The 13,484-nt window shown below is 32.2% G+C and overlaps 1 protein-coding gene across 10 annotated transcripts in view; it reads left to right on the top strand.

Moving 5' to 3' along the window:
• Positions 1-13,484, top strand: part of RPS6KA6 (ribosomal protein S6 kinase A6) — a 171,512-nt gene that overhangs the window by 113,079 nt on the left and 44,949 nt on the right. For 7 of the 10 annotated variants that reach the window (XM_049705089.1, XM_004278909.4, XM_033404039.2 and 4 more), the window contains 4 exons: positions 754-912; positions 3,203-3,364; positions 8,012-8,088; positions 9,878-9,995. In XM_049705089.1, the coding sequence (XP_049561046.1) occupies positions 754-912; positions 3,203-3,364; positions 8,012-8,088; positions 9,878-9,995 (516 nt within the window). The remainder of the gene's footprint in view (positions 1-753; positions 913-3,202; positions 3,365-8,011; positions 8,089-9,877; positions 9,996-13,484) is intronic. The other 3 variants (XR_007474917.1, XR_004476398.2, XM_049705090.1) reach the window with 2 other exon arrangements.

The following is a 13,484-nucleotide window of genomic DNA, read 5'->3' as shown; positions in this document are numbered from 1 at the left end:
TTTTTAAAAGTGAACATATGACTTATAGTAATAGATGTTACTGAATGCTGACTTTTCATGTAAAGAAAATAATGCTCTTTCCTCTGTAGAAAAGGCAGACAATAAACCATCACCTTGATCAGTTTGTTTCAGATAATATGATATACATTTTGATTTATAATCCTTAAATAGTATTTTATATATATGTAAATGTATGTATGTGTGTGGATAGATAGATATATGTCTACACATATGTGTTTGTATGTGTAGATGTAGATATCACGTGCTCTGAATAAAAGGGTATACATATTTTTAATATATTCTCCTTGATATAGTATTTGAATTCAACAAATATTTAAGACACCATGTCAGATAATAGACTATGGGGAAGATATTAAAAAACAAATAATATATTTGCTGCCAGAAGGAAGCTTACTATCATTAAGGAAGGAAAGTGCCTATAATACAGTAAAAAAGTGAGACAGATGCCATTTGAGAGGCACAAAGTTCTATTTTTCCATTTATATTCTTTGATGAAGTATAACAGAAAACTTCAAAAGCTAATACAATTATATGTTTAACATGGTCTCACAGAATGGTGTAAGAGTCCATTTAGCCAGTTTAACCTTCAGTAGAGCCTGCACTATATTAATACTAAAGGAATAATATTTTTTAACACTAGAGGTTCATTAGAAAAGCAAAGTAAATATAATTTAAAACATTTCAGAATTGTAATTATAAATAATATCATTTTGAAAATATGTTCTTTTTTAGGTTTATGATGATGGTAGATATGTTTACCTTGTTACGGATTTGATGAAAGGAGGAGAGCTACTTGACCGTATTCTCAAACAAAAATGTTTTTCAGAACGGGAAGCTAGTGATGTACTGTTTATAATAACTAACACAGTTGACTATCTTCATTGTCAAGGAGTAAGTTGTAGTTATAGTCTTCCTTTTAATTCTGGGGCTTATATCTTCACAAAATAATATATAGGATATGACACCTAAAATGAATTACTTTTTATCACATATTTTTATACGGAATAGCCTAATAAAATTCATAATTTAGTGAAGGTTATAGGATTAGGAAATTGGGTAATACCTTATTAATTTTCTTCACTCTACCTGTTAGCCCTAATTTAATAGCATATTAGTTTTAAAAGTGGTTTGAATTATATATCTAACCTTGACTTTTAAATTATTAAACCTAATCAAACTTAAAAGTGAAACATAAAAGAGTTATCCAAGGGCATGTTGTGAATATTATTCAGATTATACTATGCCTAGCATGAAAGTTCTGGCAAGACTGCATAACTTGATTGTTGCCAGCCCCTCCCCCAATACAGTAAGAAATTTGGATTCTAAACATTTGAAGTATTACTATATTGAAATTTCTAGTGGAGGTGCAGGCCTGTTATTTTGCTTCCTATCTCTTCATAAAGAAAGCAAATGAACTGAGTTATCAAAACAAGGTAACTTTTATTATATATATAGCTAAACAAGAAAAGAGAGTCACAAATAATTTAAAAATGTAAGTTTGAATAGTTGTAGTAGTAGATATGTACCCACTTACATATAAACAATAAAACAATGAACGACTCAGAAATGACATAATGAAAATTCTACAGGGGCCAGAACTCATTTTTGAGTGTGGTTTTACAGAGTACGTTTTCAGCATTTTGAAATGTAAATTGTATAATGCTAAAGGAGTAGTTCTATAATAATTTAATTCCTTGATTGTCTTTATCAACACACTCTAAAATAAAGGATGACCAGAATTTTTGAGAAGAAGAAAATGATAAACATCTCTTTTGTTTATTATTTTAGAAATTAAACTACATCAATTAGGTAAATTAATGACAAACGTGTTGAGCATTTCTACATGCCAGACATTATAAAAGGTATTGCAGATTCAACCATGGGTTTAAGTCTTGATCCTTGTCTTGAAAGACCTTTTAACGTAGTAAACTGCTGATTAAAAATAGGACTAGATTGAATGAAGTAGATAGTGTATCAGAAAGAAAATCATCACAGAGAATTTCAGAATATTTTCCATTTCTAGCATTTCATTTGGTTCTTACTGTTTCTGTTTTTCTGCCGAGTTTTCATGCATTGAAAGTGTTTTGTTTTACTACGTTATTTTTTTAAATTTCTCTTATATTTATTTAGTCTTGTGAATGTTGAACAAAGGCATTTTGATGAGCTATAATTGACATACAACATTGTGTACGTTTAAGGTGTACATGTTGATTTGAGACATTTATATGTTATTTTGCCACCATAGCATTACCTAGCACATCTATCATATCACAATAATAGCCACTTTAAAATGCTTGCTGTTAGGTCCAACATGGTTTATATTGGAGTTGGAATTGATTTTCTTTTTTCTTGAAACTGTGATCTGTTTTGGGGGGAGGGGTTCTTTGTATATCAGATAATTTTGGATTGTGTACTGCACATTTGTGTATTAACGTACGGAGATTTATTATATTCTGTTATTTTTCTCCAGTGATTATTTTTTGTTTTGTTTTCAGTGGGTAATTTTCTTAGGAGGGTTTGTGCTGAAAAATCTGCTTTGTGACAAGTATGTACTCCCCACCAGAGTCTTGTCTCCTTTTGCTCATTCCCCAGTACCTTCAAGGTAGTTGATTTTTCTACTTAGGTTTTATAGTTGTTTACCGTGGGGAGGGGGTGTTGAGTAGGGTCTTAGTCCATTATATCTACAAGTGGAACTGATAATTGAGTTTTGAGATTGGAAGTGGTTAACAAAACTGGTGGCTTGATAAAAACTGGCACATCTGGGGCTTCCCTGGTGGCGCAGTGGTTGAGAGTCCACCTGCCGATGCAGGGGACACGGGTTCGTGCCCCGGTCCAGGAGGATCCCACATGCCACGGAGCGGCTGGACCCGTGAGCCATGGCCGCTGAGCCTGCGTGTCTGGAGCCTGTGCTCCACAACGGGAGAGGCCACAACAGTGAGGGCCCACGTACCGCAAAAAGAAAAAAACAAAAATAAAAAACCTGGCACATCTGTCTGATAGAGATAATTTTGTCTGTGTACTTCAGGTTGTCAGGGCCATCATGGTTGGAGAAAGTATCATTTTCAAAATTTTATGATTGAGACATTTCCCTTTCCTGGAAATATATTAACTTACAATGTTTTATTCCACAGATATTTAGTTAGCTATAGAATTGTAAAGCTTTTTTTTTTTAATGTTCAAGGTTGTTCATCGTGATCTTAAACCCAGTAATATTTTATACGTGGATGAATCAGCCAATGCAGACTCCATTAGGATCTGTGATTTTGGGTTTGCAAAACAACTTCGAGGAGAAAATGGACTTCTTTTAACTCCATGCTACACTGCAAACTTTGTGGCACCTGAGGTATTCTTTAAAACTTCAGTATTTGCCTTTCATTCTTTTCCTTTAGTTAAATGTATTTGATATCATGTATATGTTATGGTAGGTAGGTAAAAGCTGAGTTATCTTGTCCTTTCCCAGCTATAAAGCTCTTTAAATCATTGAATTCTGATAACTCCCAATATAAATATTCAAACTAATAACTAGCATCTGAAACCAACCTGAATGTAATAATCAGATTATTCTATTCTGCTGGGTTACATGGTGGTTTCAGAATCATACCCTTTTAGAGCAGGGCAGAGAGTGAAGATAACCTCACCTTAAACATATTAAATATTCTAAAGGAGGAAACTGAGGCTCAAAATACTTAATATCAGCATTCACTGTGTAACAAAGCCAGGATAGATTTTCAGATATTTTGGTTTGTGCTGAACATGAAGTGATTTATATTGTTTAGCATTATACATAACATGGGCAATGCCATCCCCGATTATCTTTAAGATCTTCTAATTCATGGAGAAAACAGCTTCACAGGGTTTTTTTAATAAGCGGTAGGGTTTTTCTTGGCAAATAACATTCGTATGTAGATCTTAGAAGAGACAGGAAAGGTGAAGATGAGGAAGTCAAGGGGTGCACGTTTCACATTTGGCAAGCTCCAGCAGTCTGTCAGTTCTGATAATGGGGATGGGAGCTTTGACAGTAGCAACTCCCACAGCAGTGAGAGTATGGGTGATGAAAAATGAATCAGGGATGGCATTGGTCATATAGATTGTTTATAAGTTTTCTTTGTAAAAGTCAAGAACTGTTCTTATATGTTATGAATAATGCTAAGTCATATGAATTATCGGATGTTTAACACAAATGAAAATACACAGATATCCTCAGGTTAGAAAAATTGAATTTTCCAAGTCAGAAGAAGAATAAAATAATTTGAGGATGAATTCCTATCTCATGTGCATGTTTTTTTTTTGCATTAAATACTAGTCCTTTATGGATAATATTGCACATCAGATATAATACAAGACACAGCATATTTCTTATATTGAAATATCAACAAATCTGTATTTTAATGTAGCTATTAGAAAAATAATATTTCTAGTGATGAAAATAGAAACATAGAAAATAGGAAAATAACTTTCTAATAGTGAAAAGTTCCCATGTTAAAATTTATTAAATCTTCCTTTAAGATGTTAATGTTGAGGAAGAAGTATAACACCTGCTTTACAGGGTTTTTATGATAAGATTTTCCCTGTAAGAAATTGTGTATGTATGCAGAGAATGTGCTCTAATCTATATTTTAATTATATTCATAGAATAATGAATGTACAAATTTTTATCACATTAAAATATATAGAAACTGTATGTCCCAAAACAAAAATTGGGATGCATGCATGATCCAAGAAGGGGTTATTGTACTGCCCCCAGATGTAAGAGATATCTTAGGCATAAAAAATTAGCTTTTCTAGGGCATTTTAATGGTTTTATAGAATAGGAAGATAGAAATTTGAGATTAAGTTTCTTCTGTTAAATATAGGGTATACTGTATATTTCTCATTTCATTAAAATGAAAAATATACAGTATGTCTGTGTTTAGATTAATGGTTAGGTAAACATTTTTAGATTAATGGCTAGGTAAACATTTTCCTAGGTAAATGAGTACAAATCTGCAGAGTAGAATACAGCCCATTGATGCTTTTTATCCTAACAGACTTCCATTGTAGTAAGACACTCTCACCATTGTAATAGTGAAGGTTTTCAGGTGGGCATGTGGAGACCACTTGTCTGTAACTAATGCCTCTAGTGTCTGAACTACCTTTGGCTAGGTTATAATTTGTATTTTCAAAATGCTTTGAAAAGTTTTATTATCAAGAGCTGAAGCCTCTGCTAGCAATCAATGCATATTTGTAAATTGTTATAAATGTAAAACAGGTTTGGGGTAAGATTTGTTTCTAAAATTTCAGACCCCTTCAAAAATTATTAGTGAAGTGAAATGCATTATCTTTTCAACTAGAATCAGAAAGATTCAAGTATCCATGCAGATATTTGAATAAATAATAGCATTTATGAGAGTATAAATTCATTATTCATCACAGTTCATTAAGATCCCTTATTTGCTAAAAGAGAAACTAATTAGTAGTACTAATTTCAGCTGAACAATAAGGAATATTCATTCACTTTTTTGATATGCATCAATTCAGTCAACCTCTTAAGGCTTATTTACTTAATAGATGTGCTTTTGTACTATACCTATGTCACAAAAATTAATGTATCTCAAAAAATATTTATTCTTTTATAAAAGCAAATCTATCATATTATTCAACTGACATTTAATGTCTACTGAGGTCTAAGAATGATCCTGAACTAAAGGAATTTACAATATATTGGATGGATGCTATGCCTGTAACTCTTTTTAAAAAGTAAATGTGAAATTACCCTGCTTTGCTCTGGCTTTAGGCTGTCATATGTTTTCCTCCAAATATGAATTTATCTGAATGAGCATCTCTGTCTATGTTACCTTTTGATGATTTGGGAAGCCAAATGAGAGAGAAAGTAAAGTCATTAACTACTTTAATTTTGACTTCTATCTTCTTTGTATTTAACTTGATGCAAGTAAGAAGGTATGAAGCACGTTACTTTCTACATTGTACTCTTTCCTTCATCCCGCTACCTTGCCTTTTTTTTTTATGGCTGTATGTTCTTACTATTAATAGGACATTGAGATCTAGAACAAAAGTAGACTGCCTCTTCTTTACAGCTACAAAATGGGTTTAAGTGTGTGGTAAAGCTAAACCAAGTTTTTCATGATTGATCCTAATTAGATTAAGCAATATGATCCCTCCAGTGCCTTTCTTCTCATTAACTCTGAAGGTTTTGGGAGTATGAAATACCTATAGCTGACTCACTGATTAACCCTTGCCTGTCCAACTAGTTCACTAAGCAGTCCCTCAGCCTTGGCTTTGCATTGGATCATCCGGGAACCTTTAAAAATATTGTCCTAAGGGAACCAGGGAAAACATGGTGATGCCCAGAACTGCAAGAAATGATGAGAGGGCTTCCCTGATGTAGCAGTGGTTAAGAATCCTCCTGCCAATGCAGGGGACATGGGTTCGAGCCCTGGTCCGGGAAGATCCAACATGCCGCAGAGCAACTAAGCCTGTGCACCACAACTACTGAGCCTGTGCTCTAGAGCCTGTGCTCCACAACTACTGAAGCCCACAAGCCACAACTACTGAAGTCCACATGCCTAGAGCCCATGCTCCACAACAAGAGAAGCCACTGCAATGAGAAGCCCGTGCACCGCAACGAAGAGTAACCCCCACTCACCGCAACTAGAGAAAGCCTGCGCACAGCAACAAAGACCCAATGCAGCCAAGAATTATAAATAAATTAAATAAATAAATGTATTTTTAAAAAAAAGGAAGTGATGAGAAAAGGAAAGAGATAAGGGAAAAAAGCAGGAGAGGTTTATGTTTCACTAGAGGATGCCAGGTTAGGCTTATCGTGATGTGAATTGTTTAGCTCTACCTCATTATTTATTAGGGCCTTTGTAGTCTCCACTAGTGTTATTTACATAAGCCAGTTAAATAGGTATTTTGATAGCCTATTCAGCTTCCCAAGTTTGCAGATACGTGTGCTCTTATAAATACACTTTGACTATGAAAAAAACATTATATCTTGAATTTTAAGTTAGTTAGATACGTATTATTCAAGTCTGGCCATTGTCAAAGCTAAACATTAATATTTTTAGCCTTTTATAAATGAAATGTCCATTCTGGTGGTTATACAGTCCCCAGTGTTAACGCATTAATAATGTTTCTATTTTGTTCCTATGTCTAAAGGCTTTAGCAGTGGGCTTGTTTTTCTAAATTTAAAAAAAGGCCTCATTTCACCTCAGACTAGCTATTAACTTCACAGAGAATATTCACATGAATATATAATAAATATGTTATTTGATTTTTATCAATACTAGTCTCAAAAGAAAAAAGCTACCTAAATTATTATATGAAAAATTAACAAAACCATTCAGAATTTATCAAATGTGTGTTTGTGATCCAGAAATATACTGATTTTTTTTAAGACATGAGCCTTGTATATAAAATATAAATTCATCTTGCTTTCATGAGATTATATATTATCTTACCACCTCTTGTGTAATAAGGAGGCAATTATCATAGATATTAAAATCACAGACACCAGAGTAAGAATGCCTGCTCCACTACTCACTAGTTTTGTGATATTGGGCAAATTACTTACCATTTACGTCAGTTTCCTCATCTTCAAAATGGAAGTAATATCTATCTCATAGAGTCAGTGTTAGGGTTAAAAGACAGTACTCTGTGTAGAATATATTAAGCTCTCTATACATATTATTTTAAATTTTGATGTGTCTGGATTTCCTGAGAGGAGGAGTGAAAGCTCATTGAGGTCAGGGATCATATCTTTAAAGGCTGTTTTTTTGTATCACTCATGTTGCTTAATCACATTAATAGCCACTTATTGAATGCTTGTTAATTGCAGAAGACTTTCCCTTTAACATTGTGAATTTATTTTTGAAAAGATTAAAATGAGCTAAATTGTGAACATTTGTGAGATTATTAGAAGCACAACTTTCTTTTAGATGAGAAAACTGAGTTTATACTGAGTAGTACCAGATGAGTATTTCTTTCTCAGGTTCTTATGCAACAAGGCTATGATGCTGCTTGTGATATTTGGAGTCTGGGAGTCCTTTTTTACACAATGTTGGCTGGGTAAGAAATTTATATACTCAAATTAATTCACATCATTATTTGAATTTCACCTGTATATTTTCATCTAGAAAGAGGACAGATGAAAATAACCTTAAGGAAAATGCTATCAATATTTCAAAATATTATATACTTATAAAATTAAAAAAAATAAGGTGTTTAAGGAGGCATTATTTAGATATATAATTAAAAGATTGTTCAGTTAGAACTAAAACTTCAAAATAAAGCATTTATTTTTATTTTGATATTTTACATTTGAGTGCATTACTTTTTGAAAATGTTTACTTGAGCATGAAATAATTTCATGGTTCAGCAGATGCTTACCCCTGAACTTGCTGGTGTTAATTTTTTTTAAGTACTTGAATTTTGGTTCTCTTGGCAATAGAGATTTAGTAAGATCGAGCTTTATAACAAAGCTAAATAAAGTGGTAACAATACTAAACTACAGAAACACGCACAGCTGCCTTCTTTTAAAAGGATAAAGAAATACTAAAAAATGTAACCATTGGATTGTGTTAATATTGTTAATTTATAAATAATACAAGTGCTGTTTTAATAATGAGTAGCACTTTTATTTAGGAGTAAAAATGTGTAGCCGTAGATAAAGGCTAGGTTTAGCAAAGTCTAATGTGTAGAATGAAATTTGAAGAATTATAATATAATTGTACTTAGGTGTGAGTTTTTAAAGAAGCCATTTAGTATAATTAAATATGCTTGATGTAGCAGGAGCTTTATAAAGATAAGTTATGAAAATGGTGACTCTAAATTATTTATTGGCTTGGTGATAATTACATGTCAGTATATTCCACGTACTTTTAGACATAGGCAAAATAGTTATAGACCACAGCAAGTGCTAAAGTTAAGGGTAGCTCAAGTTTTCATGTGAACAGCAATCAGCAGTATTGGTTTCAAACCATGGGATACAATTTCTAGATAGCTGCTTTCAAATATTTACTTTATGACTAAACAAAACATTTTGTGTGTGTGCATATGTATGTGTGTTTTTGTCAACTTAATGGTTACATGAGAGAATTAACACATTAACGTATTAAGACATCTTCCTCATACTTTTTAACCATAAGTCTTTCTGTTCCCAAATTTGAATACCATTTTTAGTTCCATTTGTTACAATGGTATAAAACTGATCACTTTTTGTCATTCTATAATTATTTTTTAAACTATTTTAACTTCATACAATGTATTTGTCTTCCTGTCTGTGAATACTGATCCATGTAATAATTTTAATGGCTATAGAGGATTTTTCTGTTACATTGATATAAATATTTAACCAGTTTTTCATAAACATTAATTAAAACTATTGTTAACTTGTTTTCACTGATAATATTGATAAAATGCTAATGAATAAATTTGAGCCAATTCAATAAATATATTATGAATATATAAAATTAACAATTTCTTCATAGTAGGTATATTTGGTTTGCTAACTTATGCCCGTGAGAATATAAAATTTGCATGTTTCATTCTGGTCTGATTTTCAGAATGTAGAGCTACATAAAAAGCTACCTTTATTTTATTTTACATTGATTAACTGATCAAAGGCAAAAAAAATGATTGCTGTAGGCAAGACTCTTCATTTTATTAAATAATTCATTAGGATTAAGTTTATTGTTTGAAATATAAAATTTGATATGAACAGTAAAGGGAAATTTTAGGTGGTATTCTTAATTTGCTATAGTAAATATATTCTTGTAGTTCTATACTCATCACTTTCAATTAGATTTAATATATATGTTAGGCCCTTATGTATACTTAAATCTTTTTTTATTAATAGATATACTCCATTTGCTAATGGCCCCAATGATACTCCTGAAGAGATACTGCTGCGTATAGGCAATGGAAAGTTCTCTTTGAGTGGTGGAAACTGGGACAGTATTTCAGATGGAGCAAAGGTATAAATTATAGATGTTTTGTTTTGTTGAATTACTGTTAATTCCTGAAATCTTTAAGTTATAGCCTAGTCTGCATTCGCAGAGTATCTGATGGTGTTTTATGTCAGTATTTGTTTTTAAATCACAGTATTTGTTTTTAAGTCAACTCACATATATGTGTGGATTGAAGAAGACAAAGGCTGAATTTTTTTTTTTTTTTTTGCCATGCTTCTGGGACACATTTCTCTCTTATCAGTTCACATGTGATCAGGGAATATAAACCACTTCCAGTATTAACCAAAACCAAAAATGTAAATCTACTGAGGAAAAATACATAAAGCCAACTAAAGTTGGTTTCTGCATTTAATATGTTTTTACACATCATATCTTCTTTAGCACAGACATTGACTAGTGATTATGTAGGTGATTTTTATATGTTAACTTATTCTTAGAGAATATACAAACTTTTTATCAGTTGTACCTAGATATTTACGATTGATGGCTAAGAGCTGTTCAATAGAAATGTTCAATATGCAAGCCACGTATGTAATTTTAAAATTTCTAGTAGTCACATTAAAAAAAAAATAAACAGGCAAAATTAATGTTAATAATATATTTTATTTAACCTGGTATATCCAAAATATTTCAACATCTAATCAATATTTTAAAAATTAGTGAGATTTTACATTCTTTTTTCATACTAATTTTTCAAATTCTTGTGTGTATTTTATACTTATAGCCCGTCTGAATTTGGACGTACCTACATTTTAAAAGTGCTTAATAGCCACAGGTGGCTAGTGGCTGTCGTTATTAGTGAAGTTTCAAAGTAACTGGCCTTACTTAATTTAGGGAAAAAATAATAGGTCAAGGCTTGAATATTAATTCTTACATTTATAGTCTAAAAATTTTAAGTTTTAAAACAACAACCCAAAGTTGTCAGCATGTGGTTTATAGGGCCCTGAAGCTTTTAAGCTACATTTTGAAGTAGAAAACATTTTAAGACAAAAGGATTTGCTTGTATTTAATATCTGCTAATGATAAAACCTAATTGTCTCAGGGACATTAGCTAATCTGTAGGATACATTATGTAGTAAATCTTGTATCCTGATCACTGTAGAATAAAAAAAATCAGGGATTTGATTATCATTACCTTTCAAACATTAGAAACACAGGGAGGGGATTGTGTTTGGATCTTAGCCATAACACAAGTGTGCTGTGTGGTGTAGTAAAAGGAACACCTGATTGGAAGCCAAGAGAACTGAGTGCTAGTTTTTGATCTACTAACTGCCTGCCTCAGTTTGCTCATCTGTAAAATTTGGGGATTAAGTTCTCCCTTTGGTTCCTTCCAATTCCAAAATTCCATTTCTATGCAATTTGGTTTATTTATAATTTGTCAGATTTCCCTTTATAAAGTGATTTAAACTACTAATATTATTCATTAAATATATGTATTTTCTAATCAGCCAGGTCATGCGTCAAAAAGTACATTTTCCCAAGGAACAATTCCAATGTTTAAAGCTATACACATGAAACTCTTGTGTTCCTCTAAAAAAAATAACTAGCAACAGTGAATCTAATGCTGAAATAGAGATTTATATGCCACTTGTGCTTAGATTTTTGGTTTTCCATGTTCTTTGTGTTTTATGTTTGCGTCTGTGTAATGCTTAAGGAATAATAGATATCAAAATTCAGTTTTATTCTTACCTCATTTAGTCTGATATTCTGGAGAAATTAACATAGAAAAATATATTGGGGGATGTTGAAATATTTCACAAGGTCTTTCATGTATTCCCTTTTTATGGATTAAATTACTTTAGTTCTGTCTTTGGAATTTTTCTGAAAATGGTGGCAGATTACTGAGCAAATGAGCTATATGAACTTTAAAAAAAATCTGTACATTTTAACAGTTCGATAATTTCTTGTCTGTTTTAAATTAGTGATGAAGGTAAACTATTGTTCAGTTACCCATAACTCCTTATACTAGTTCCCTTTAGTTGGGAGAACTGTAACATTTACTGTCACCTCATGACAATTGTTTTACTCAATTATAGTTCCTTATAAGTTGTTTTTCCCTTTCCAGTGCTTTTCTTGACATTGGTGAGTATCACTATCAGAAGCATATAGAAAATGATTCTGTTTGCCTCCTGTCCATGCACAGTTCCTAGAATTTGTTCATTCAATTAAATGGGGTGGGGGTGGGGGTGATAGTGGAAGTCATGTTAGCTTTGTGTGTCTTATTGCTACAATAGTTTCAGCATTGAGAACATTGACATTGCTGCTTCCCTTTTGTTAAACAGTGGGGACAAGGAGAAGAATCTGGTAAACAAAACAAAAGTAGAAGAGGCAAGAGAGTAATGAAATTTTCATGGTGTCACAATATATTAAAAATAAACACAGTAATACCTGATTAATTACAAGGCATTTCTATCTAAAATTTACAATAATTTAAGTAAGTAAAATGTCACTTATTTCAAATACATACACCCTTGACCAAAAAAAGAATTGCCCAGTAGAAGTTTTTACAGGACGGTTATTTGTGGCTTCCTCCCTTGCCTTCTTTAAAAAGAGCAACTTGTGCTTTTCCTCAACTGCATTCCTATTACTGCATTGTATGTACTTTTACTAGAGCATTAGTACTTAATCACTTTCTCCCTGGTTATATATTCATTTGTATGCATTTTTACTTTTCCCACTCAGGGAGCTTTAAATGTCATATTCACTTTTGCATTTCCTATCACCTAGCATAATAAATACTTAATTGAATACTCTTTTCACAAGCTATTTAATCTTTTCCTCAAGTATACCTTGCATTGTTAATTTACACTCTAAGCTTTTTTTTGTCCAATATAGAAATATAAATATTTTCCTATTGTGAATGACTATAAATTTGAAATAAGTGGTCTTTTTTTTTGATTAATCAATATAATGCCAATTTATAATAACACCAAGTTCTCATTATATGTGGGTCATTTCTTGAGCACTCTGAACTGTTACATTGACATACAGTACCTGCCCACTCCCATGCCAACATTACACTACTTTTATTTTAAAAGTCTTGTTATTGCATAAATAAGTCTCCACACCTTATCACTACCACATCTTCTTCCTCTTCAAAATTGTCTTGGCTGTTTTGGTTCTTTCTTTTTTTTTTATACAGCAGGTTCTTATTAGTCATCAGTTTTATACACATCAGTGTATACATGTCAATCCCAATCGCCCCATTCATCACACCACCACCCCCAGCCCCCCGCGGCTTTCCCCCTTTGGTGTCCATACGTTTGTTCTCTACATGTGTGTCTCAATTTCTTCCCTGCAAACCAGTTCATCTGTACCATTTTTCTAGGTTCCACATACCTGCGTTAATATACGGTATTTGTTTTTCTCTTTCTGACTTACTTCACTCTGTATGACAGTCTCCAGATCCATCCACGTCTCAACAAATGACCCAATTTCATTCCTTTTTATGGCTGAGTAATATTCTATTGTATATATGTACCACTGTGAATGGCT

Source organism: Orcinus orca, chromosome X, assembly GCF_937001465.1.
Source record: "Orcinus orca chromosome X, mOrcOrc1.1, whole genome shotgun sequence".
In the NCBI taxonomy this organism is placed as follows: domain Eukaryota; kingdom Metazoa; phylum Chordata; class Mammalia; order Artiodactyla; family Delphinidae; genus Orcinus; species Orcinus orca.
The sequence above is the reverse complement of the archived record's forward strand: the minus strand, read 5'-3'. Positions and strand labels throughout refer to the sequence as shown.